The sequence below is a fragment of the Panthera onca genome, chromosome A1 (assembly GCF_046562875.1).
Source record: "Panthera onca isolate mPanOnc1 chromosome A1, mPanOnc1 haplotype 2, whole genome shotgun sequence".
NCBI lineage: Eukaryota > Metazoa > Chordata > Mammalia > Carnivora > Felidae > Panthera > Panthera onca.
In genome coordinates this window covers 125,819,777-125,847,580 of record NC_138339.1, presented here as the reverse complement: position 1 = coordinate 125,847,580, position 27,804 = coordinate 125,819,777, and the positions used below count along the sequence as shown (strand labels likewise).

Sequence of the window (27,804 nt, the reverse complement as noted above, 5' to 3'; positions counted from 1 at the left end):
AACAGTTCAATATTTTTAAGTTAGTTTCCTTGCCTCAACTACGTGAGATGAAGTCTAGCCCTTCTGACCACTGAGACTATAATAGCAGTGGGTCAAAAGTATGACAAAGTACTCAGAAAGCAATAAAAAACCTTTGGAGTAGTGGACTTATAAACCCAAATCCATAAAAAGATAGGAAACATCCCAGCTCTAGACAACTGTCACCTTGGGACATAAGTGAGTTCCACATGAAGACACACGAATGACGTGATTATTGATATTAAGAGTTGTTATCCTACTTAGGGGAGAGACAGCACAGGACCTGGGCACAGAGTAGCCATTTAATAAATGGTGGATGGGTGAATGATGGATGGATGGATGGACAGATGAAGGGATAGACAGATGGACACAAAGACAGATGACCAGATGGATGGATGAAGACACATTATCACTACCTCCAAACTCAATCACTGCCCTCAATTTTAGAAAACGAAACAAAACAGATTAGCTGTCAGAACAGCTCCTTAAGCTTTAAATTTTGATTTTAAATAGGGCTTAGAGGACTGTGGAAGCAAGGTACGTGAAGTCACTGATTGGTGTTATTTTCGTTCACTACGTTTTCCTGAAATGGAGCTTCCTACTAGACACAGAGGTAATCAGTATTTACCCCAGCTACTTCACAACATAGAAATATGTAGGATTCTTGTACCGGAAGCTCTCGATCCAAACGAGAGCTTTTGCTAGCTCCAGATACTCCCCCCTCTGCCCAGAAATGTTCTCTGTGTTCTCACGAGAGCCTGAGCAAAGTAGGAACGGAATGTTCTATTCCAAAAGATACTACACTTCTGTCATCCAGGCAAAAATATTTGCTTCCAGAGACACCTTGAGCCCTTTTCCTAAGCTAGGGAGGCAGGACACAGGGAGAGAGGAGACTTGCCTGAGGCTGGGTTGGAAATTGCCTTCTGTTCCCAGTCCAGAGGGGCCAGCAACACACACAAGTTAAGTTCCAGCCCGAGGCCAAGCCCCAGAATGACTGACTCAAGGAAGGCCACAGACTGGCAGCTTGGAATCACTGAGCCTGCCTCTTTGGCTTGGGGACATAATTCACTTACGATACCCAATTTTTTCAGGCACCTGAAAGTGCTTTAAAGACTCTAACAGTCTACACATGCCGTCAATTAATTCCTTCCGCAATGATGGAAGGTGTGGCCCAACCTATGCCTTGCAGTGGCCTATGCACTGTGCCCAGACCACTGAGCAGTCTGTAGGGAAGGCTGGGGCCTACGTCCCCAGGGGAGAGGACAGACCGACAGGTGCAAATCACAGACGGGAGCCTGCCAGGTGAGGCACCCCACAGCAGCCAGCCTTTAATACCTGTGGAGGCTGGGAAGGGGAGGGAGGCTCAATGGAAGGGCAGATGCCAGCTCTTGGTGCTTTGGAACAGCCAGCAGTACCCCCACTGTGAAGGAACTTGGCCACAGACTGGGATCAGGCCAATGGAGTAGGGGGACCCGATATTGTCCTCCCAAAACTACAGTCCTGGAGCTCTGAACAATCCCTGTGGATTAGCCCGGTTTAAGACCGAGTCTCCTAAATCCTAAAATCTGGAGAGATGTATGGACAGGGATCCAGACCTCTTCAGCCTCAGTAATGCCTCTCAGGGGAATAGTTCCATAGAATTAATAGCCTCGTAAAATGACAGGCTTTTTTTTTTTTTTTTTAATGTGGCTTCAAGTAATTTCTTGTAAGGCATTTTTTGGAGTATTTCTTATCCCTGTGCATTGGTACATGATCAGCATTCCAATCAAATCTCCTGTCTGCACTAATTCTCTGGTCGAACTTCTAAATCTAGTTTCACAGCATCGGTATCCCCTGCCCAGTGATTTGAGAAGGTGGGGAGACACCCATCCCTTGCTGGGGTGGGACCCACCCCACTTGTTGGCCTCGCTCTACCTGCTGCAAAGAGCCTTTGAAGCCACTCGAGCATAGACGACACATAGCCAGGCCAAGAGGCCACAACAGTCTCGAGGCTGGCATGGGAGGAAAGAGACCCTTGGAACTGCCTTCGTGGGATGCCCAGACACATAAGTAACAGGAGCACTACACTGGTTCCTCGCACTGATCCTTCCACACAACAAAAGTTAGTCAGTATGAGGGACCAGCCCCCAACACAACCTGCCACTGCATCACTGGGACATCGGAAAGCAAGAATTCTCACGTCCAAGGACCCCCCGGTCCTTCTCATCACCTCCGATCCACTCCAGTCCTGCACCTCCCAGAAGTTCACCTAAATGGCTCTGAAGTTCTCTCTCCCTGGAGCACAGTGGAGGCCTTGAAATCATGAGACTTGCCCCGGCGGTGTAAGCAGGCTGCTCTGCTCTTGCCGCAAAGCTCCTTCTTGTCCAGCAGGAGGGCCCCTCGGGGCTACTGCTGTGGGGTTAGGAGAGGAGCACACGCTTTGACCCTCGTGACGCCACCAGGATTTCTCTCTCTCGCCTCCCCCTGTCTCCTCAGACTGAAGAGATCTGGGCAGTTGTTTCGTTTATTTTCCTGCACTCCCAACCGATGTGAATATCTGGAACCACGTACGCAACCCACTGCTTATTCTGCGCTGTATCCGGCATCGTTCAACATTATGCAGGTTAAATCATCAAAGGGACATTTCTGCTTCCGCTGTGTCTAACTGCCACGTTTACTTTTGCAACACAGAATCGCCATCATCACCATTAAGATAATAATGAGGAGGAGGACAAAACAGCTGTAGGTTTTGAACTCCACCTCTATAGTTAAAATTGAGTTCACTCCAATCTCCCCACACCTGTCAGGGTGCTGGCACACCTTCCCATGCTCCCCACGTGGCCAAGGTTCCCACCACATCTCTCGGATCTAAGAAGGAAAGGGCCCACCCACATTTTCCTAAGAAGCTGGCCTTGTGGGATTGCAGCCACTTGCTTTCTTCCGATTATAATTTCAATTTTTTTTTATTGTAATGCCATCTTTTCTTTTCGATAGATAGCAGGGCGATGGGAAAACAGTCGACATCGGGACAGACCGCAAATGAATTTTTATCTTTAAGGAGCTGGGTCGGAAACTCGCAGCTATCAGAAAAGCATAATACGGTGGTGAGCGATGAGCCTGTGCCAGCGTTTTGATAAACTTCAGAGAGCTAAGTGTGCTCGCAGAAAGGAAGAGGAGAAAACGAGCAAGGACGTTAATTCTCTCACCTTGGAAAAGGCCCGTCAGAGAGTGCTGGGCTTTCCGGGAAGGAGTGCACGCTCTGAGCGCAGAAAGCAAGGCGAGGGGTAGTTTTAAAGGTGCGGCTGTACGTGTGCGTGTTTATTTTTCTTTTTCCAAAGGAAGACTCTGCCCTTTCAGTGCATGTTCGGTTTAGGTTAAGAACACAGTCTGATGGGAGCGTAAGAGAACAAGTTCTAAAAAAGCCTTCAAATCCCTGCTCTGTCATTTATTAGCCATGTGGCCTTGGGCAAGGTACTGAATGCCCCAGATCTCAAACGTTCTCACCAGCAACAGAGATGACATTAGTTGGCGGGAAGAATGAAACGTTCACACACCACGTGCTTAGTCCAGTACACACAGTCAGCACCTTATACAGATTATCTCTTGTCCTCATAAATCATGTTGTTGCTCTTTTAAACACTGTGAGCTATGGTACATCTATACAAAGGGCAACTCCTAAAAAGAATGAGGTAGAGACATTCAACAGTGGACAAATGACTATGGAGAATCCAGACAAAACGCCCTCGTGGAACTTCCATTCTAGCTGGGCAACGCACAACAATACACGAAGGAGGTCAATCTAACATGGTAGAAGGTGATAAAAGAGAGAGAAACAAAGGACGAAAGGGGGTAAGAACTTCCAGGGGGTTCCTGAGAAGGTGACATCTGTGTAGAGGCGATGGACGGAGCGAGCTGTGCAGGTGTCTGGGAAGACGGGCCAGGCAGTGCGAAGTACAGGGGCACCAGGGAGTCACCTGAGGGCCCCCACGGAGGCCTGCGTGCCTAGAGCCCAGCAGGCAGAGGGTGCAGCGGCAGAAGACAGGTACAGAGACACAGGAGGGGATGTAATCATATTGGGCCTTGCAAGTCACTGAAAGGATGCTAGCTCTACCTCTGAACAAAGATGGGAAGTCACTGGAGGGTCTTGAACAGGGGATTACACAATTTGACTTATATTGTACAGAACTGGTTTCACTCCTACGTTCGAAAGAGAGGGCAGGGGCCCGGAGATCAATTAGAGAGCAATCAAACTAAAACACGAGAATGTCGCAGACCACTGGGTAGTGGCAGTGGAGGAAAAAAGCGGCAGCTATGTTCAGAAGGCTTAGAACGCAGAATCAACAGGATGATAGCATGGGAGACAAAGAAGATCTTCTTTTTCAGCAAATCAAAATACAGAGGCACCATTTATTCAGATGATAAACACTGAAGGAGGAAGGAGCAGACGTGGGGCAAAGATCAGGGTTTGATTATGGACTTTAAGCTTGATATGCCCGCGGGCATCAAATGGAAACGCTGAGCAGTCATGATATATTTAAATCTGGAGTACCAGGCAGCGGGGCAGGCAGGGTGGCTAGAAGGAAGGATGAAGGGGGACAGACAGATGCCCTCACACACACATCCGTGTGTACTTAGATGAAGACATATCTATGATACAAAAAAAGGGGCAGGGTACAAAATATTACACAGAACATAATCCTGATTTGGGATGAGTAAAGTTTATAAAGTATGTTAGTATATGTGTACTGAAAATAATTAGAAGCGCAGGCAACAGAAAGCTAATGGAAGGGAAATCTGAGACACTTTTGCCGTATCATTTAGATTTTAAAGAAGAATATGCATTAATTTATAAACTAAACAAGTAATGGCAAGAGAAGAGTACTGCTTGCGTGAATTTTCAAAGCCATTAATTTGTAGCACAGACCTTCTCCGGATTCCAGTTACGACAGTGGCCACCCTCTGCCTCAGTTTACCCTTCTCTCTCTTCCTATCTTTGGCTCGATCTCTCTCCAATCAGTTGCTGCCTAGCAGGCTTGCAAATGACAGGAGAATCTCTGTTTTTGCAGAGCTGAACTCGCAGAGAAGAACCTGAGTTTGGAGCCAAAGTCAGCAGTTACTCAATACTCCAAGAGCCCCGACTAGAAAGTTTTTCTTCTTTGCAGTTGCCAATTCAATTCTGAGGTTTTTCTTTTTTTTCTTTTAAGGTCACGGCATTTAGAATAACAAGGCCCTAAAAATTAAATGTTGCTTTACATGTTTAATTTCTGGCTACAGTGTAGCACTAAGAAGTGAATGAAGCTGAATGGGGATGGAGAGGTTAATACAAACTGCTTTTAAATTGCAAGTTTGCAAGCCCTGGGCCTTCACCCTGTTACACAATAGGCATTAAAGAAAAATGTTCTTTCCTGGATCCAAAGATAAACCTCCATTTTGCTGGGAGCCTCTGCAGCAGCAGGATTCTTTTAGGATTTTTCCATTGAGACATTACAGCCAGGAAGAACTCTTTATCCCGTCTCTGTGGCACCACCTCCTGTTTGCGTTTTAATACTTTTCCCCGACTCTACTTGTGATAAGTAATGGAATTAGACAACCGTCTGTCAACCCAGGACTTTTTTCCCCGAGAATCTAGCCCTCAGGTTGAAATCACCATTTGAGAAAAGAAAATCACTGTGGACTATTTTTCTACGGTTTCAAATAGCTCAGCTGCAGGGAAGTTGTTATTTCCTCTTCAGCACGCACACCCTGCTGGAAAGACCTGTAGCACCCTTTCCTTCCCGGCCTGAACGAATCATGCCCCTGCCCCCTGCCCCGCCCCTACCTCCCAGCACCTGTCAGGCCAGGAAGGGATGAGGGTCCCAGCCTTCTGCAAAATGTCCGGTTGCCTGCTGACCCATATATCCCTTCTCTGAAAGCTAACGTGTGCCAACAGAAGCAAAGAAGGAGCTGTGCTGAGAGACAGGGATGTTCTCTCTACCTCCTCCTCCAGGGAAAGAGGAGGAGAGAAATGGGAGAGATTCTGTAAAGCGCCTTCAAAACATTGCTGGTTGTGGGAAGCACAGTGACATTCTCTGCTTGATGGCTGACACTTCGAGATGTGGGCAAGTGAGGTGAGACCCTGGCGACATTGAATCGAATTCCCACCAAACTCAGCTACAGAGCCTCCACCCTCTTGTGAGTGCAGAGTCCCGAAGGGTGTACATGTGGCGGGACACAAAGGTACTAGCCTGGGAATCAAGAGGCTCAGGCCCTGAGACAGCCCTGTCCCTACCCAATGTCTGACCTCAGGCAACTTTCTATCTTGCATTAGGCCTCCAGGCTCCTCTCTGGTAAATGGGACCCAAGGATCACTCACTGGTGGTCAAAGTCTTTCCCTACAGAGGCAAAGCAATTTGTTAAAGCGTAAAAACGGAGTGACTCTGGGAGAGATCTGAGGCCCCATCCCTTAGGCCTTCCCCGGGTCCTGATGGGAAACCCAAGGCATCATCAAGAACTCAAGGGTTCCCTCAACGGAGTATGGAAGAAGATAAGTGTGATCTTTTCCTGATGTTATACCCTACAACTGCAAAATTTTCACCTCACCAAGGACAGAGCCTCAAATCCCTCCTTCAGATGCAGCAAAGCTGACAAGGCTAGGTCAGGGCCATGTGTTTTGTTTCTGTGAGAAAAGGGAGCAGAGGCAGGGTGGGCACAGGCTCAGGCTGGGAACAGGAGAAAAGTTGGCTTCTAAATATATCTCAAAGACTTAATGGTAAGAGACCTCTACCATCCCCTTAGATTTTCAACCACTGTAAAGAAATCAAGAAACAAGTACCTCACATTCCTTACACCCTTCACTGAGGGTTGAAGAAAAAGCAGCAGAAATAACCCCAGAACTAGAGTTAACGTCAGATATAAGAACTGACTTCCTAACTGGGTTGGGTGCTGGGTACCAGAAAATACCAAGAGAAATTCATATCTTTCCTGGAAGACTCCTAGAAAAAGCACAGAAATCCACACCTAACACAGTATTTCAGTTTCATCTTCTTCTCTGTAATTTCTTTCTTTCTTTCTTTCTTTCTTGCTTTCTTGCTTTCTTGCTTTCTTGCTTTCTTTCTTCCTCTTCTTCCTCCTCCTCCTCCTGCTCCTCGACAATCATTTCTCTATAATCTATAGGCTGGACTGGCATAACAGAGAGGACAGACTTTAAAAAGCTATTTATTAAGTAACTTGTCCAAGGTCACAAGGCCACTGAGAGGTGTGAGAGGAAATATTCAGAGATATTCAAGGATGACTCCACCCTCTACAATGTCTTTAGGGACCACATCAAGGAGAGATGCCAGAAAAAAATCAAGAGAACAAATAACCACTTGGCTTTGCCTTCCTAGAAATGCTCTTAAAATTTAAAGCTGAGACAATACAGTTCTGATTTGCAAGAAGGGGGTATGTCGCAATGCAAAAGACAAAAGGCTGGGAGAAGCAGAGTGCTGTGAGATGTGCTGTAAGATTTGCCAGAAAAGGCGTCAGATTCCACCCTCACACACCTTCAACACTCACATCCAGTGTTGATCCAAGCTGGGGCTACAAGAAGCAACATTTTGGGAAGGAGAAGAAGTGGTGGAGGCAGGTGAGCACCGAGGAAAGGTTCGACTCCCCAGTGGTCTCCCCGTCTCCAACCCAACTCTGGGTCCCAGGCAGGGAAGAGGCACTTATGAAACCACAGGCAGGTAACCAGCTCCCAGCAACAAAGAGGATCTGGGCTCTCCTACCAACTGGAAATCCAATTTGGGGCAAGCCTGGTGAAAAGATCCTCTGCATAAAATAGAAATGGCTGCCAAGCAGATCCAAGGACAGAGGGCTTGAGACAGCAACCTCATCAATCTCTCTTGACACTAAAAGGTTATGGAAGTACATCCTCAAGTGTTCTGGGGCCCTGAAGGGGGCCAGAGAGGGGGCTGTGTGAAGAGTAGTAAATCCAGAAGAGCAGGACATAGAAGAAAGAGCACTCCGTATGACCTAATGGTCACGGTCAGCACAGGTCATACTGGGATCGCAAATGTCTTTCTTTGGATGCAAGGAGCATGCACTTCAGTTAGTTGGCTGGCCAACTAACTGGAGATGTTAACAACTCCATGCAGGTGGATGCCAGAGAAAGACAACACCAGGAGCCACTTCCCAGCAACGTAGCAGTGCTTAGGCCCTCACCCAACCCCTACTTCCTGCAATTGAGATACAACTGGGAATTAACAGAATTTATCTACAAGTGACTACATTACTGTTTTTGTTACCACAGAGAAACAAGGTTTAAAAGGGAGATGACATCAAACATAAAATGTTATCAACAACAGCCCTAATCGCCACACTTTTGACACGCTGCCATTTGTGAGTGTACGAAATGTTATTTTGGCAACAGGTCCAGAAACAAGATTGCTCCTGACACGGTGCAGAGCCCAAGTGCGTCTCAGGAAGCCAGAGGCTGCCACTCTCACTGCCTGCAGCTTCTGTGGGGTCAGTGTCCTTCATTTTACCTCTGATCTCCCCTTTCCGCCCTCTCTGTCCCCTTCACCCCACCTGCTACAACCTCAGCTTCTGAGAGCCTCATGCAAAGAAATGTCAAATCAAAGGAAGAGTCAGTCTTCCCTTGCCTTTGTCCAGGTAAAATGTTATCAATTTAAATGTCTCATTACACAAAATGACCCTGGGGGCTTATCAATGCCTTCCCTGCCCATAGTATGTCCTTATCTTCCAGGTGAACACCGATCAAATCTGTATTAATTAAGCACTATACCCTGATAGGGGATTATATTCTCCTCCATGAGGATGTTGTTGGATATGGAATAAGTTAACTACAGCCATTCAGTCTTATCAGCAGGTAGTTTCTGCTTCCCCCTCAGGCTTATATAAAAACTCCACACTAAGTCACAGTCTAGAAAATGGGTCTTAAACCAAGGAGGATGGTCTCAAAGCCTCACAGAAAGAACTGGACCAAGTTTGATCGATACTTCAAGTAACAGACTCATCACTGCCAGCTTCCAAGGTGATATTTCTTAGACAATTGCCAGGTGAGAGGAGAGCCAGTATTGAGTTCCAGGGCTCTTTCCAGGGCAGAGGCAGATGACTTCATAAAAGCAAACTCCTGACCCAAAAGCCAGCGGAACAAAAAATAATTATACAGGACTAAAAGAACTGATGAAGGAAATATAATTTGGATTATTTGTTTGGGGATAGTGTTGGTATTACTTTTTATTGTCGTCATTTCTGATAGGCATCTGAAGCCCCTTCTCCTTCTTCCTGATTTATCTTTTATTATTAACCTAGTAGTTTAAGCTTTTTCCAACATTTTCACTTGAAACATTTTTAAATGGCTTTCTTATTCTCACTGACCTTTCAGGATTCGTGAACAATACTCTTTTCAGAGTCTCTTTACTATTAATGGCAGTGCAGTTACTTGCAAAGGTGCGGTAAGAATTTGTTCTCATTTTTACCACTACATAATCAAACAAATGCACGGTACACGCAAGGCTGGACCTCGAGTGTCATACTTGAGAATGAATCTCAATTAATCAGGTGTGACAAGCCCATCATTAAGAAATATGCACTGGGGTGCCTGGCTGGCTCAGTCAAGTGGAGCATACAACTCTGATCTCAGAAACAGGGGGTTCGAGCCCCATGCTGGGCATAGAGCTCACTCAAAAAAAAAAAAAAAAATAGGAAAGAAAACAAAGAGGTGTTGTACTTCATTTGGAGAACCACAAAGCCTCCCCAGAAAACCAGTCTGTTAACTCATCATGGCAAATCAGGAAGCCTGTGCGGATTTGGGAGACCCTGAGGAGAGATGAATTCACCCCCTTGTACAGATACCACAGGCAAAATGGTGGAGGTGACTTTCTCGGGTTGGTTTCCTCCCTTCAGAAGAGAAGTGTAAATATAAGCAGTAAACAACCTAACTGGAATAACAGAGACTATTATAACTTTTTAAGATTATTAAGAAATCCCTAGACAGAAGTGAATTTTCTGGATTTTGCAGCTGCTTTATACCACAGGGTTTTAGGTTCTCTGGCCACATTCCAAGGGGGTGTATGCATATGAATGAGCATTTCTTATTGCAGTTATAAGAATGAGTCAGGCCCAAACACAGTACAATCAGCTTTTGGTAATCAAGAGGAATTTACAGACGTTATTGGTGACCACAGCGCTGGTTTACAAACTCCCTCCACATTCCAAGCCAAACCTTCCAAAGAGCCTCTTTTTTTTTTTTTTTTTTAAAGTTTATTTATTTGAGAGAGAGAGAGAGAGAGTGCAAGTTCAGGGGAGGGGTGGGGAGAGAGAGAGAGAGAGAGAAGACAGAGAGAAGAGAGAGAGAAGAGAGAGAGAGAGGAGAGAGAGAGGAGAGAGAGAGGAGAGAGAGAGGAGAGAGAGAGAGGAGAGAGAGAGAGTGAGGGGGAGAGGGAAAGGGGGGGAGAGAGGGGGAGAGAGGGGGGAGGGGGAGGGAGGGAGGGAGGGAGGGAGAGAGAGAGAGAGAGAGAGAGAGAGAAAATCCCAACCAGGCTTTGCACTGTGAGTGCAGAGCCCGATGTGGGGCTTGAACTCAAAAACCATGAGATCATAAACCGAGCTAAAATCAAGAGTTGGAGGCTTAACCAGGCACCCCTTGCTCCCACCAAAGAGTATCTTAACACAATATTCCTGTGGTTGCCACCATGAACAAACGCACATTCCAACATCTTCACCTATGTGCCCTGGAAAAGGCAATATGACCCACAAAGAGGGGAACAAATAAACACACACACACACCCTCATCGTCCTCTCCCATTACCAACAGAAGATGGTTTAGAAGGGGCATCTGTGCATGCGTACTCACTCACTCACTCACTCACTCACTCACTCACTCACATACAGAAACGTGCAACATTTTCCATGCAACAAGAGCTACGATGGAGAAAGCCCAGTTCCACAGAAGGCAAACGCAAACCTCCATCTCGGGCCTCATCAAGGAAGGCTCAAAAACGGGCCACGACCATTGGGATGGCCTGACTTTCTCCATCACCGAAACACCCAAATAAGCCCAACCTTTCCTTCCCCTCTTGGCCATGGAAGAGAATCAGCTGCCCCTGGAGAGGTATTCTCCTTTCATGTGCCCCTGGCTCTGTGCTGCATTCCCAGCAGATCATATTAATAAAGAAATGCCTTTTGGGGGGAAAAGACTCTTCACGGTTGTGATGTCTCTACGGTTTCTGGTATGAAACTTGGCCCTGAGAAGTTCAAAGGACTTAGAGATTAAAGTTCAAGGAAGACCAAGATGCACCCCAGGGCAGACCCTGTTTGAAGAGGCCAAAAAACCTGCTCTTCCCACGCCAGAGCCAACTTGATCTCTCAAAGAGCCTAGTGCATACCCTGGTCTAAGAGAATTATTTTCAAAGACTCTCAAGCTCTTCGTTTTCTTTTTAACGGTAGCTGAAGGCAGTTCAGCTCCAAGTCCCTGCACAAGCTGTAGTACTTGCCAAGTCTGTCCACCGCGCCCCGCATGGGCTCGAACAGCTGTGTTAAATGCCAGGTTGCTGGCATGAGGGCACAGCTGGGCCACGTCAACTTCCTTCCATGGAAGCTCCTCCAATTCCCACTCACCGTTCTTTTCTGTCTTGTGTCTAGGTGGCTCAGGCTCCGGGAGACACGGACAGGGCCCATCACAGAGGATGGTGAGGCTCTTGCCAGTGGAACAAGCATGGAACTCCAACTTGCACTGCAAAAGAGAGACAGAACAGGCTTTAAGAATGCAGCCAGGGGCGCCTGAGTGGCTCAGTCGGTTAAAGCTCCTGACTCTTGATCTCGGCGCAGGTCACGATCTCACGGTTCGTGGGATTGCGCCGCAAGTCGGGCTCTGCATTGACAGCACAGAGTCTGCTTAGGGTTCTTTCTCTCCCAATCCCAGTCTCACTCTGCCCCTCCCCCACTCTCCCTCTCAAAATAAATAAACATTAAAAAAAAAGAACGCAGACCACTACTTGGCTTTCCTAGGAAACAGCCAGTACCTCTCCAACCGGCTAGGCTCACAGGCAACAAAGAGAACGAAGGAGTCCATCTCAGGTAAAGGTTCACAGCGTACAATGCTAAATAAGAAATGGCCTTTTATGTCTTTCCAAATGCGTAGGGTAATATCCAAAACCACTGCAGAACACTGGAGGGCTTACTTTACTCATGGTAAATGCAAATTTAACTGCTAACATAATAAAAGTATTCATCTGAAATGACATCTTGGAGTCCCAAGGGTCCACAAAGACTCGCCCCCTCAGCAGAACGCCACCTCCCCAGGCTTTCTGACTCCTACCTAGGGTGCCTCTGCCCCAGTGCAGCACTCCTAGGCCCTCTCAGCTGCTCACATGCTCTTCCTGGGTAGGAAGGCAGAGTAACCATCTAGTGAGCACATAGGCATGGTGTACGTGAGGCCCAGCCTCTTTCAGTCTGGAGCAAGCGAGGAGTGAATGCTTTTACTTCAACCATCCCAAACCTGAGTTTCACACACTCTTTCCCCCAGAGGATGCCTGTGGTTGCCTCTAGCCTGGGACTGGGTGGAGGCACCCACTTAATTCTCAGGTTCAGTGTTGAAGCCCAAAGGCCAAATCTCCTCTTGTCAACCCTTGGTCACCAACAGTGGCAGTATTTTGGCCACTTTCGGCCAGTTTCGCTCTTTCTGCCACTCTTATTCTCAAGTCTCAACTGATTCAGAGCACAAGCGAGAAAGGACATTTGCAGGTGCAAGAGAGCACAACAATTTAATAGCATTTTTAGCAACCTGGCATTAAGGAATAAGCAACCGACTCAGAGAGGTTAAATATCACGTAAAGGTTCACGATAGCCATAAAGGGAGGATTCAAAGCTATGTCTGACTACAGGGCTAGATATTTGCTGGCCCCACAGCAGTGTTTCTGCCATAGGAATGGGCTTCTGAGAGCAGACATGCTGTACTGTTACTCCGTGTCACTACCGGCCATGGTGTCAGTTGTCTGACCATCATTCCTTTTCCACCCGTAAAATTCTCAGGATCAAGACCTGTGTGTAATCAGCCTTGTGCAAAGGCCTATGGGCCTAGAACCGTGTTTCCATCCAGGGGAGGCTCAAAGGAAGAGGAGACTGGCCAAGTTGACTGAGCACCCAACTTTGTGTACAGTTCTTACCAGGGGCCACGGGGAAGCTTTTAAAAGAATGAAAAGAGGGAAACACAAATGCATACTTGTGACCAGGCCACTGGCTTTTGCAAAGCAGCACACGATGAGTTCAGATGAACACTGGCTCGTGGTGAGGGCAGAGCTACTCGGTCGCCATATGGATTACAGACTTAGGGCCAGAGTGCTTCCAACCTGGCCCTGATTGCAGTGGAGTCACTCAGTGTAACTCCAACTGTCACCCACACAGCGGCTACCCGTGTGGAGAGAGAGAAACAGACAAGCCGACAGGGAGATGACTTCCGCTCGATGCAACTGCCTTTTGTACAGATTTGTTAGGCGTCCAGGACGTGCCCAGTGTGGTAGCAGCAGGGGTGGGGACGGTATGAAAGGGGGCCATGGCCCAGACCTCCAACTTCAACAGACTTAACGAGAAGGCAAAAAAGAGCACGTCCTTCTAAAGCCATGTGGCCAGATATATATGTTTTCACTCATATGTGGACCTTGAGAAACTTAACAGAAGACCATGGGGGAGAGGAAGGGGGAAAAAGTTACAAACGGAGAGTGAGGGAGGCAAACCATAAGAGACTCTTAAAAACTGAGAACAAACTGAGGGTTGATGGGGGGTGGGAGGGAGGGGAAAGTGGGTGATGGGCATGGAGGAGGGCACTTGTTGGGATGAGCACTGGGTGTTGTATGGGAACCAATTTGACAATAAATTATATTAAAATAAAATAAAATAAAATAAAGCCGTGTGGCCAGGATTGTGAAGGGAGACAGGAGTCATGTGTATGTAGAGATACAGCACGAGAAAAAGACCCACAGGAGTGGGATGTGCCTGCTGACCGCCTGATGGACAGAAGATAAGCCAAGAGGAAGGCAGGAAGGGGGCAGGTGGGTCACCTGTGTCAGAAAGCTCTTCTCAAATAGTGCAACCTGTGAACACGTGCCCAGGGCTAGAGAGAAGACTACTGTGGCCAGTCCGGCCTCCTTCCACTGCCCCAGTGCTCTGGAACAATCCTGTTTAAGACGAGCAGTTCTCCAACTATTTTCTCAACAGAACTCCTAAACCTCATTTAGGGGAAATGATACATTTGTACGTGAAAATGCATTTTATAAAGGCAAAACTTAATACATTTACTATAAAGCCTTATCCCCCTGTTACTATGGTCACCTGTTTGTATCTATGACAGGTGTCATACTCTTCCCAAACATTCTCCGGTCACCCTGAAAGAGGAATCTGTGCTTCGCTCATCGCCCCGTGGGAAAATGGGCTTCCCCTCCCTGGTGACATCAGTCCTGGCCGCGTAACTTGTTCTGCCAGTGAACCGTGAGTAGGCGTGACAGGCCAGGTTTGAGCAGAGGTTTCAAGGACCACTTCTTGGTTTTATCACCCCTGTTACTCTTCCCTCTACCATGAAAAGGACATGGGACAGATAAGGGCTGCTCCTCTGGCCTGAGGCACAGAGGGCATGGGACCAGAGCTGCAGCTAACCCACGGCTAACATGCAACATGAGCCAGGAATTAATGTTTGCTCTCGTAAGCCACTGATGTTTAGAGATCCTTTGTTACTACAGCATAATTTACTAAAAGGTAACAGCGTTGACTTCCTACTAGGCCATGAGGTACTTATCAGCTGGAAAAGGTCTAAGTCACTGTGTTAGCCCTGGCACGTAGTAGGTGTTCAGTAAATAGCTGCTAAATGGCAAAGACAGAAGGTGGTATTGCCCACTGTGCTGCTCTAAACCTGTTGTGAGGCCACCAGGAATGACCAATCTGCTTGCACAAGGAACGCGGGTGCTGCAGCTCCGTATTCGGGATCTCCACGGTGAAGCATCCTTGACCCGCACCTGTCACCTGAGTCCTCTCTGTGAGTTCCACATCCAGCCCCCCGCCTTGCCGCCTCCCCACTCACCCCCATCTATTGCTGGAGTCGGAAGCTTGTCCATCTGCTTCCCAGCTGCCCCGAACACTCGTTCCCCTGGGTGGCCTGGTCTCGCCTGAGAGCTCCTGTGGACTGTAATTCTAGTAACTCAGCTTCCTTGGCTGGCCGCAGGACCCCCTCTCGTGTACAGCCGCTGTCACAATCTGTGGAGGCAGCCTGGCCTCATCCCTGACCCCAGGGAGGTGCCACCAGAGAAAACAAGATTTATCTGCACCAGTGAAAAATCCATGTTTCAAGGGCACAGATCTGCTTTTTTTATCTCCCAGGACAGTATGCGGCATTTAAATGAAGCTCAAAGGACTAGAATTCCATTTTTTATTAAGATCAAAACACGCTATTTAGAGATACCTATAAATGCGTAACTACATATGGGGGGTAGGGTGGCGAATGCCAAGATAGGGGTTACCTCTGGAGCAGGGGCAGGAGAATGGCATCAGACGGGAACCCACAGAAATGCTGTGAAAACGGAGAATGGTTTATTTCACAAGCTTAGTGGTAGATTCTGAGGCTTTTCTTTTGTTTCTGGGCTTGGCAACTGAGATAAATAAGACACGTACATTCATGTGTATCAAATATCTTATGGTAAAATATGAAACAAAGTTTCCATGCTTCTATCAGAGTGACAACCAAGCTCTACCCATGCCTCCCACCTCCCAGGGAAAGTTGCTAAGTGGATTAAGTGAGAGTATACCTGAGTACCTGCCGGTGAGGGGACAGGGTACCCAGCTCTGAACCAGAGTCCTGGACTGTCGCTGGGCAGAACATGCTCAAGGCACCTCACATACGTTTCCTTCTCAGAGCGCTTCATGAAAGTGAACCCAGGAGGTGACCTGCCCAGTCTCTCGCCCACCCTCTGTCTCCCCCAGGTTCCTGCTGGGGAAGAAGAGTCACAGATACCAAAAGGTAGTCACTGCACCGGCTTTACTCACAAGGGCCAGAAATCTCCCCAAGTATAGAGCTTCCTGCTAGACGGGGCTGCACAACCTGACTGAGACCTTCACGCCAAGCAGAGGCCTCCAACTCCTTCTCCCAATCTGCAGGAAACACACGCCCGGCAAAGCCCTAGCCATTCACCTGGATACACAAGCGGAGAGAATGCACAGACCTGGCTGGGCTTTGCATACGGGTGCCCTGGGCTGTGCACACACAGATCCTGGAAACACAAGACAGGTGTGCTAGCCCTTGAGGACAGGGCTGCCAAGAGAACACGGCCAAGAGAAAAAGCCAGCGCATGTTACTTTGCCAATGCAGTGATCCTGTGAATATGCTCTTGACCCAAGAGACACTAGGCTCCCTCCCATCGGGACATAAGCAGCCTTTCTTGGGCAAGAGGAAGCAATGGTCACAGCATGAGAGTGAAAATCTCCCAGAGAGACATGAGGAGGGAGAAGGAAGTGTCTCCTAATACCACAGAGACATCAGTGACTCCCTTCCCAAATGACAAGCTTTCAGGATCGCCACACCCTCTCTGTCTTATGGAGTGTTCAAAGCTGGAGTTACAAACTGACAAAATGATACATGGTGATTTCTTTGCAGTAAAGACTTTGCAGTACGCATTTATCCCCTCCCGCCATGTCTGCCCTGCAAGTGCTGGGGCTACAGGCAGTCAGCCGGGCTTTGCTACCGTGTCAGAACAGTGTCTGCAGAGCGCCAAGTTAAAGAGGGTAGACTGGGAGCCTACTTCTTAGAATTTGTGGCTTGGAGTTGGATAAGCAAAATAATAATAATAATAACAACAACAACAAACACAATAAAACAACAATAAAAACTACAAGTTGACGTTCTTGGGAACTGATCAAGGGGCAGCCGTAAAAAAAATATTTTTTAAGAAAATACCATGGGGAGAAAAAAGGAGGAAAGAAGTATCCATGAATATTTTGGATTTAGAGGGGAGAGCCCGTCAGTTACTCAAGGCTCCCAAAGAGCCAAGGGTGATGGCATGCCCTGGAACTCCTCGACCAGAGCAGAGGAAAGACACAGTGAATAAATGTAAAGACTCCTCAGATGGGCACCGCTGCCTGTGAGGGAGAGCCCTTCCAGCCCTGGCCCATATGCTAAGTGGGTCTAAGCGGAGAGGAATCACCAATGCCCTGGCCCCCCACTTGCCCTCTAGAAAAGTTTGCACCTTGTGTTATGCCTTATATCCCTCATAAAAGGTATCTATCTGGGAGTCTTAACCCTCAGTATTCTACAGGGTCTTTATGGAGATAATCAACTTACAACGAGCTCATAGTGTGGGTCCTAATCCAATACGATTGGCATGCTTTTAAGAAGCGGAAATTTGGACACAGGGGCACACACAAACAGAGGGCAGGTGGAGGTGTGCTAACAGAGCCATCTACAAGGAGGGCCGGAGGCTACTAGAAGCTAAGGAATGGCAGGAGATGGACTGCGGCACACAGCCTCAGAAGGAAGGAAACTTGTCCACACTTTGGCTTCCAATTCCTACCTCCAGGGCTGTGAGATAGTAAATTTCTATTGTTTGAGACACCCAGTTTGGGATACTCCTAGAGCAGCCCTAGCAATGTTTAAAAAGAGATAGCCTCTAAGGAATGGGAATGCTTTTGTGCCAAGATGACTCAGTTCTCCTGGAAAGAAAGAAAGAAAAAGAAAGAAAGAAAGAAAGAAAGAAAGAAAGAAAGAAAGAAAGAAAGAAAGAAAGAAAAGAAAGAAAGAAACAGAGAGAGAGAAAGAAAGAAAAAGAAAGGAAGGAAGGAAGGAAGGAAGGAAGGAAGGAAGGAAGGAAGGAAAAGGAAAGGAAAGGAAAGAAGAGAAAAAAGAAAAGAAAAGAAAAAACACAGAACAGCAGCCTCAGGATGTTGGGCAAGTGGACGTACAGAACTTGGCCAAATTATATCACCTGTGACTCATGTGCAAAAAAGAGCAAGTATGAAAAATTCAAGACTTTATATTGATTTTATGATAATGTAGTTAAATAAATAATTAGCTCTAACTCTTTAAAAGGAGGAGGAGCCTAGAAAATGGGAAATTAACAACTTTTAAACATTGTACGGGAACCCACATTCATACAAACACAAATACAATTATAACTTCCGGAAGCTTCTATACCCCTTGACCTGCTGGGAGAAAAATGCCTTCCCCAGTCATCACAGAAACAGAGAAGATGGAGGGAGCCCAAGACTTCACAAATGGGCAGAAATATTCAAAATGTTGACCTACTTAAAAATAAACGTGCTAGCAGATTTCCCAACCAATCTTTCCTTCCGTTTTGTCTAACACACCAACACGTCGGAATGAGTGAACGTTACTGCAAATGGCCAGTAAATCTTTCTCTGCTAGGATTTGTAAAGCAAAACTAATAACCTCTCTCTGGTTCACTGCTCGCACAGGTCTCCACTGGGTACATTTCTCCACCGCACCACACTCTTTGCTTTGCCTTGCATGTTTTGGGTATTATTTTTAACATTTTATTTAAATTGCTTTCTCCAGTCTATTTCATCAACCACTCATCTATTTTTAAACCAGACTGTTGACAGTTCACAGTTGACAATTTTGTTCACAGTTGATGAATTCTGATTTGTTTTTATTCCCCAAAAATCATGTCAAAGGAGGAGGAGGGAGATAATCTTATGGCTCTGTTGGCTTTGATAACTGGGCAGGAAGTGAGTGGCTGCTGACTACACATTGTCCCTTGGCAGACGGAAGAACAGCTGTCCGTCTCTGTCCAGGGCTTCCAGATGTCCCTGTGGTCATCTGGAAGGAGTGGTGACGAGAAACAAAAGAAGGGTCTTTGGTCTCATTCAGAGATTTGCCAAACATACATTCATGTACATGTTTCTTCTTGCATCCAACAAATATTTATTGAGCACCTACTATGGCCCAGGCCCTATACTAACAAGACAAAAAAGCTGGTCCCATCAGCATGGCAGGTGCTGATAAGGACAGCAAAGAAACAAAGGGGAGTAAGAGACAGTGAATAATGGGGAGGGAATAGTACATTATATGGGGGGATGAGGAAACTGGCAAGATGATATCCGGGCAGAGCAAAGAATAAAGTGACCCATGCAGCCCTCCAGGGGAAGGGAGGGGGACTCCAGGCAAAGGCCCTGAAGTGGAAGATGCTGAGTGCGCATGAGAGTCATCAGGGAAGCCAGTGTGGCTGAAGAGGAACGTGCAAGGAGGAAGAAGATGGATGGATGGATGGATGGATGGATGGATGGATGGATGGATGGAGGCCTGTGCGTGACTCAGGGCTCAGTCTTGGGCTCTCTCCCTCCCCAGCCCACCCCCAAAGACACACACATTTCTCTGAGGTAAGAGTTCCAAAGAAGGCAGAACCCTACACCTCAAAAGCAAGTTTGCTAAAAATGTGAAAAAGGAAAAGCTCATCTTTACGGAGGAATGCCAGCTAAATAAATTGAGAAGGAATGCTAGAATTAGAAAATCATTTGGCAACTCCCTGTGTAATAACTGAGTCAGGAAAGGATCATTCGATGTTTATTACAAATGGTGGGTAAAAGTAACTAGGGAACAGGACAGTCACATAGTCTCAAAGTGCCCGCCACAGAACAAACACCTCGTTATTAACCAAGGAAAATGTACATGTTCGATAAAAGGACATGGCAGGCACCCCTTAATGCAGGGACCGAGGGGACAATTCAGCAGCAGAGAGACCGGCTGGCATCAGCTACTTATGCACCTTCTGCGAAAGGAACGACTACACAATTGTGCCTATGAGGGATTGGTGCCAAACACGTTTAATCTCAATCTATTTGTTAGAAAACAAGTCCAAAATTGAAGATGTTTTAGGGGCAGGTGGGTGGCTCAGTTGGTTAAGCGTCTGATTTTGGCTCAGGTCATGATCTCGCGGTCCGTGAGTTCGAGCCCCACGTCAGGCTCTGTGCTGACAGCTCAGAGCCTGCAGCCTGCTTTGGATTCTGGGTCTCCCTCTCTCTCTGCCCCTCTCCCGCTCATGCGCTGCCTCCTTCTGTCTCTCAAAAATAAATAAACGTTAAAAATTTTTTAAAAAGCCATAAACAACAACAAAAAACCCTGAGGCAAGTGGGTCACTCTTCCAGATTAGAGGAAATTAAATGCATGGAACAAATGCAATGGGTGAGGCTTGAATGGATCTTGAAAAAATCACAATTATGCAAAGCTATAAAAGACATTCTGTGGGGGGGTAGGGGGGCACTTGGGTAGCACAGTCAGTTAAGCACCCAACTTCAGCTCAGGTCATGATCTCACGGTTTGAGTTCGAGCCCTGCATCGGGCTCTGTGCTGACAGCTCAGATCCTGGAACCTGCTTCGAATTCTGTGTGTGTGTCCCTCTCTCTGCCCCTCCCACACTCATGTTCTGTCTCTCTTTCTCAAAAATAAACAAACATTTAAAAAAAATTTTTTAAAAAGACATTCTGGGGAAAACTTCTGTGGTTTTAACAAGGATTGCATATTACGTGACATTACTGGATTATTGTTCTCGTAGGTGTAGTAATACCTACTAAAGTGGTCATATAGGAGAATGCCTGTCTCCTTAGAGGTGAGGTTTCTTAGCATCTGTAATTTGTTTTTAAATGGTTCGGGGGAAACGCGTGTATGTTACAGAGAGAGCACAAATTTTGTAAAATGTTAGCAACTGCCCAGTCTCGGTGACAGGTATACAGGTGTTCATTGCATTGGTTTTTTTTTTTTTAATTCTTCCACACATTTAATAATCACTAAACCAGTATCTGCACATCCTCACCAACACTTGTTATTTCTTGTCTTGTTGACTCTAGCCATTCTGACCAGTGTGAGGTGATAGCTCGTTATGGTTTTGATTTGTATTTCCTTGATTATGAGTGATGTGGAGCACATTTTCGTGTGTCTGTTGGCCATATGGACATCTTCTTTGAACAAATGTCTATTCAGGTCTTCTGCCCATTTTGTAATTGGATTGTTTTCTGGTGTTGATTTGTACAAGTTCTTTATATATTTTGGATACTCACCCCTAACTGGATATATCATTTGCAAATATCTTCTCCCAACAGCGGATTGCCATGTTGTTTCCCTAATGCTTTCCCTTGCTGTGCAAAAGCTTTGTATTTTAGTGAAGTCCAAATAGTTTCATTTTTCTTTCACTTTCCTTGCCTAAGGAGACATATCTAGATGTTGGTGGGGATGCAAAATTGGTACAGCCACTGAGGAAAACAGTGTGGAGTTTCCTTGAAAAATTATAGAGTTACCATGGGATGCAGTAAATACACCTCTGGGTATTTACCCAAGAGAAAACACTAATTTGAAAAGATACATGCATTCCTATGTTTATGTATAATAGCCAGGATATGGAAGCAATCCAAGTGTCCATCAACAGATGGATAAAGAAGATATTATATATGTGTAAATATATGAATACTTACACACACACATGCACACAAACACAATGGAATAGTACTCAGCCATAAAAAGAATGCGATCTCACCATTTGCAGCAACGTAGATGGACCTAGAGGGTCTAATACTAAATGAAATAAGTCAGGCAGAGAAAGACAAATACCATGTAATTTCACTCATATGTGGAATTTAAGAAACAAAATGAACAACAATGAAAAAAAAAGAGGAGAAAAAGATATTCTTAAATACAGAGAACAAACTGATGGTTACCAGGGGAAAGTCGTGGGGGGATGGGTAAAGTAGGTGAAGGGGATTAAGAGTACATGTGTTGTGGGGCGCCTGGGTGGCTCGGCCTGTTAAACATCGGACTCTTGATTTCGGCTCAGATCATGATCTCACCATTCATGAGATCAAGCCCTGTGTTGGGCTCTGTGCTGACAGAGCAGAGCCTGCTTGGGATTCTCTCTCCCTCTCTCTTCCCCTCCCCTGGTCGTGCTCTCTTTCTCTTAAAATAAATAAATACATGAAAAAAGAAGAGTACACTTGTCATGATGAGCACTGAGTAATACACAGAGTTACTGAACCATATTGTGCACCTGAAACTAATATAACACTGTATGCTAATTCTACTTCAATTAAAAAAAAACAAAAAAAAATATTAAACCAACAGCAGGAGGAAAGTAAATAAAAATAAATTAAAAAAAAAAAAAGCAACTTGCTTTGCCCGGCGGTGCTAGGAAAATTCTTGCGGAAACCAGTCCTATTTGCTGCCCTGAACTGTTGCCCATACGGCGGGCAGGCAGTGTCTATTGCAACGACTTGTCCTCCTGCGCTTCCCCACCAGGGGGCAAGCTCTTTGAGGGCCGTGAGGATCCTGTCTACTACCACTGTCTGTAGGACCTGGCCTGGAATTGGAAAGAGCAGGCCTTCACCAATGATGAAGGTATTTCTGGAGCACCAATTCTCTTCAGCGACGCAAGCCAGCAACACTGGAACATGAAGGCTACACACAGGTGCACCGGAAGGCAGCATTTCAGATCCGGCAAAGACCCTCTTTCATGTGCACAGGGGAGGTGGAGGCTGGGGGAAGACGCATCTTGTCTTGTGGCCATTCTCTTGAGTAACCTCCTTACTTGCTCTGGCTCTTCTTTGTCTTGTCACCAATTTAGCAAACCCTTTTTCAGCAGAGGAGGAGGCAGATTTCAGTCTAGTCCGAGTACAAACTGTCCCAGGTTTGTGTTAAGAGGCAGAGCTGAGTACACTTCCTCTCATTTGTGTAACGAGACCAGCGGAACGTCCTGCACATGTGAAATGCCAGAGGAAAGGGCAAGGCTCCACGTGACGGAGCCCAAGGAAAAGATGCCAGGCCCCCAGGGCAGGGGTGCAAGGGAGGAGAGCCACCCCACAGGCTACCTATCCTGCCCTGCACATTCACCAGGCTCATTGCTGGGGCCGGCTGCTGTCCCATGTCCACGCTTTATGCATCCCAACATCACACACACACCGGGGGCTTCCCTGCCTCACCTCTGCTGCTTCTCACTTCTGGGACTCTGCCCTGCTGTCCGCTCTGCCTGAAATCCTGTGAGCACCAGCTAATGTTGGCAAACTTCACATTTGTGTGGGATTTCCCCCACTATCTAGGATCTGGGGGAGACAGCACAGATGTGGAGGGACTTGAAGTTCCCAGGCCCTGCTTCCTATCAGCCTTCTGGGGAGACCACAGACCCCACAGAGAAACCACTGCCAGGCATACCCCAGAAGAGGGGGGTCCAGGTGCAGCCTGGCCAAGCATGGCCTGGAAGCAGCGGAGAGCCTCACATCCAAAGAAGCCCTGGACACAGGGGCAGTTAAGGGTCCCTCCTGATGTCCCCTCATCTTCAGGCCTTTGCTTAGGTGCACCTTCTCATGGAAGGCTTCCTTCTCTTAGCACTCTTAAACAATCATACCCAGCATGCCTGACCTTCTCACGCTGTTTTCTTTTTCCATATTATTATATATATATTATATAATATTATATATATATAACATATAATATATATATTATATAATATATATTATATGTTATATATATATTTCCATTATATATTTCCTATATGTGTATATATATATATATATATATATATATATATACATATATATATATATATATATATATATATATATAAACATGTCATTTTCTAACACACTGTATGGATTTCTTGCTTGTTCTATTTGCTGCTTCGTCTCTCTCTTCCTTGCTAGAATTTAAGTTCCATGAGGACAGGGGTCTGCTGTGTTCTGTTCACTGCTATACTGGAAGTGCCAAGCACAGTACCTGGCATGTGCTGGGCAGTAGGTACTCAATGAAACTGCATGGGGTGAAGGAATGACTGAGTGAAAACAACGGCCTGTGTGACCGGCAGACAGTGCCTCCAACCCACCCCCAGTGTCTGAGTATGAATAAGAGTTGAAATGAGGGACAGGGCCCCAGGAAGGAGGCAAAATTCACAAAGTGACGGAGGGCAAGCTTCCTTCCAGCCCTATGGGAAAGGGGCTCCAAGTAGAAATGAAACTGATTTCCTTAACACTCAAGAGGCACACAGACACCTGAGTGTGAGAGTGGAGATTCAGACCTTCTCCTCTTCCCTTCCTGGCTCCTATTTCCCCTCCAGACAGGCCTCAAGGGGCGCCTCTGTGACCCGGGGCCATTCTCCCTCACCGCGCACGCATTTCTCTGTCTACGAAACTGCCTGGGGAGAAGATACGCATCTCTGTCTAGATGCTAGCATAAGGCAAAAACTTCCTATGTATTTGCTTATTCATGGGATACAGTTTATTTGTTAATGTTTTATTTATTTTTGAGAGAGAGAGAGACACACACACACACGGAAAAAACACAAGTGGGGGAGGGGCAGAGAGAGACGGGGGAAGAGGGTACAGAGGATCCCAAGCTGGCTCTGTGCCTAGAGCAGACAACCCGATGCGGGGCTTGAACTCACAAACCATGAGATCATGACCTAAGCCAAAGCCGGACGCTGAACTGACTGAGCCATCCAGGCGCCCCCATGGGATATACTTTATATAACACTATATGCGAGAGCAGATGTTGGTGGGTTCGTTCTGCAGATGAACAAAGTGAAACCTTGAGAAAACAAAACAGCTGCCTCAAGGTCACAAGGCCAGTAAATGGCAGACTTCCTTTTTAATCTAGACCCTTCAAGTTCTCCCTAGTCCACTGGTGTGGTGGGGGTGACTCACACACTTCTCAATACTGAGGGGACTGGCAAAGCCTTTCCGGGCATCCTAGGACGGCTGAATGAAGAGGCAGAAGACACTGCGGGGACGGAATGACCCTAGGGCTGGGGAAGCAGAGAAAGGAAAGGAAGGGGTCCCCTGCCAGAAGCTGCCTTGATGCTGAGCTATAGTAAGGGAACAAAGGCAGCCGGCCGCTCCCCCTAACTTACACCAAATGAAGCCCTTGCTCGGCAACTGCAGTGGTGTTAGTGATGTTATTCGAAGTCACTGTCACATTAGCTAAGGTAGCTTAACAGAACTCATGCAGATAAGCCAACAGAATGAAACAAGATGATGTGGGCACCTTCCCTTTGTGTCTGGGAAGCTCACCTGTCCTGGAGGCAGAAGGGCCTGAGGCTCTTCAGGCTAACCCTGTAACTGTCGAATATCATACCGGAGCTCTCCTGGGCAATGTGTATTCAGGAGCTGGCAGTCCAGGGTGGCCCGGCCAGGGAGGCCTCCAAGATCAGACCTCTGAACCTGACGCCCACCAAGGGTAAGCTGCTTGAGGGCATTCTCAAGGGCAAGAACTGGACAACTGGATGCTGTTCACGTTCACACGCCCTAGGGCCAGACCTGAGCCCCACACCTCAAAGTGGATGGAGCAGGCTTGCTGAAATTAATCAGTCACCTTGCCAGCAAGGGGAGGGAGTTAGGGAGCATCACCCCGTTTTACAGATGAGGAGAGAAAAGGTAAGGAAGGAAGGAACACAAAGAATGAAAGTAGGAGAGAGGAAGAGAGGAAGGCAGTGGAGGAAGCACGGCAGAAGGAGACAAGGGAGGGGACCCTGCAAGTGTAGGAAAAAGCAGCAAGCCTCCAGGAGAGACTCCAGGCGGTGCGAGAGGCGGGGTGGAGGCAGGGGCTTGTTCACAGTCTCTCGCCCAGCCTGGCTGTGTGGGCTCAGGCAGCTCTAGGAGAAAGGAAGAGAATGTTCCTGGCTGGCTCCTGCCTAAAATAAAAACATCTCTGCTGCTATAAATGCCCTTGGGATGCCTGTCTCTCCGGCTGTCCCGGCCTCCTCGGTGGTCCCCTGCCCACGCTAAGCCACCTCCCTGGGCCACGTGTCCCCCCACCACACACCACCGAGGCAGACTGCCTCGCAGACAGGATTCACAGGAGGTGGCATGCAAGTGAAGGCGGCACCTAATTTCCATCAGGACTCTCACCTCTCCAGCTGTGCTGATGGAAGGGGAGAGGCCTTTTGCCCAGGTTCTGCCTGTCTCTGTCAGCCTGAATGGGAATCTGACACGGGACTCCCTCCACTGCCTTCTAGAGGAAAGAGTCTAAGTGATTCGCATCACCCACCCAGGCCTCCTTTTCCTTGTCACTAGATAAAGCCTCCTGCAGCTGTATGGGAAGGAATGGATAAGTGGGGGGTCCCTAGGGCCTGGCAGCAAGCCCTGCCCTGGCACACAGTGGAAAACAGATCTGAGTCTGTGCCTCCACTCCTGCCAACCCTGCCCTCATCCCTCCCTTCCCCTGAAAGTTGTCCCACACTTGAAGGATCTCTGCAAAATGCAAATTTGTGTGATTCTCTGTCCCAGTTCGCGCCCGTTCCTTGTCCCCTGGCGTCCTCAGGGAAGCATGAAGACGTGACCCCAGAAGAGGGCCCACGTGATCTACAGTCCACAAACCCCTCTAGCTTGGTCCCTTTGCTTCTTTTCCCAACCCATGCCTGCTCTGTTCTGGCACACGGCCCCCGAAGTGGACCCTTCACACTCTCCCGTGACACGCTCCACCTCCACGCCTTGCTTTGTCTGCAGCCCCCAGGGATCCCGAGGCAGGTTTCCACGAGGGCACCGACCAGCTGTGCCCACCTCCACTGCACGCTGCCCTGCACCGTGATGACTGCTTTCTTGCCTGTCTCCCTTATGAGTTCCACAAATAAGATGTCGTAATTCACTTGTGTGGCCCAAGTGCCCAGAAAAAGACCTGCAAAAGAACAGGTAGCAAATAAACGCTGATAGACCAACAGATATTCGGGCAGATGAAAGGACATCCTGCTGCCTGCCAAGCAATCCCACACGGCGCGGGGTCCAGGAGCTGCCGTCAAGTTGGCCAAAGGAAGACAGTCGTCTGTCACCAAGATCTCAAGGCTTTGACGTTTCTCGGCCCTGTGGATGATACCCAGGTTCTCCCAGTCCATCAGATGCAACACCTGCACGGTGCCTCCTACCCAGTCTGATCCTCCCTGCTTACCAGGAATCAGGCCAAAGATGGCCCAGTGCTGATGTTTTCCTCACATGCCCAGACTGAGTTCAAGTCCTTGTTTCTGAGGCCCATCCCCTCTGGGTGTGATCTTACTTCTCCATCAACACTGCTCCAGTCCCTCCACGGCTGGTCCCAGCTGCCCTGCCCAGGCCTTGCTCCACTCTGGTGCCCCCCTCACACGGCAGGCTCACTCTCCCCCTACCCTAAGCCTCTCCGCTTGGGCAATGTTCCCCCAGGACACCCCTGGCCCAGGCACATTTCCAACCCATGCCACTGCCCTTCCACAGGCCCACGCCTGCTCCTCTTGACCTCTAGTATTTCCTTCACAGTTACGACTGAACCGCTAGACTTCAGAGCCTCTGTGTAATATACCTGCGCACCACTCAGAGACGAGCTACGAACACGAAGTATATCCACATCCCCCACGGTGCTGGTAGAAATGGCTTCAAAGTCTTCATGATACACATCATATCCACAATCAGTCATGGAACCAGGGGCTGTGCTACAAGCTTTTCCTACACTCTCCCCGTTAAATTTCACCCTCAGTTTCACCACAAGAACTCTGCTGACAGCTGACTTACATATGAAGAAACTCCGGCTCAGAAATGCTGTTTGCCCAGGGAAACCCAACTCTGAGCTGCAGAGTCTGGATTCAAACCCAGGCCATCTGACACTAAGGCTTGCGTTCTTAAGGGTTTATATGGTCCCATGTCATGTGTTTAGCAAGCTCATGGGACAGTGGTCCTCTTGGTCAGCCCAGGGCGCTTGCAGCAATGACTCTCTTACAAAGAGAGCCAAGCTGTAGGGAATTCTCTGCAGACTGTGCTGAAAAGGCGCACACGTAGTTACATCATTCTGCACGTAGAAAGGCACACGGGTGGTGTCTTTCCCAAGTGTCCCGACAGGGC

General features: G+C 47.5%; 1 protein-coding gene across 1 annotated transcript in view; it reads right to left on the bottom strand.

The window, feature by feature from the left end:
• SPOCK1 (SPARC (osteonectin), cwcv and kazal like domains proteoglycan 1) overlaps positions 1-27,804 on the bottom strand; it is a 517,390-nt gene that overhangs the window by 75,627 nt on the left and 413,959 nt on the right. The window contains exon 6 of the mRNA XM_060636075.3: positions 11,599-11,713. Within this exon, the coding sequence (XP_060492058.2) occupies positions 11,599-11,713 (115 nt within the window). The remainder of the gene's footprint in view (positions 1-11,598; positions 11,714-27,804) is intronic.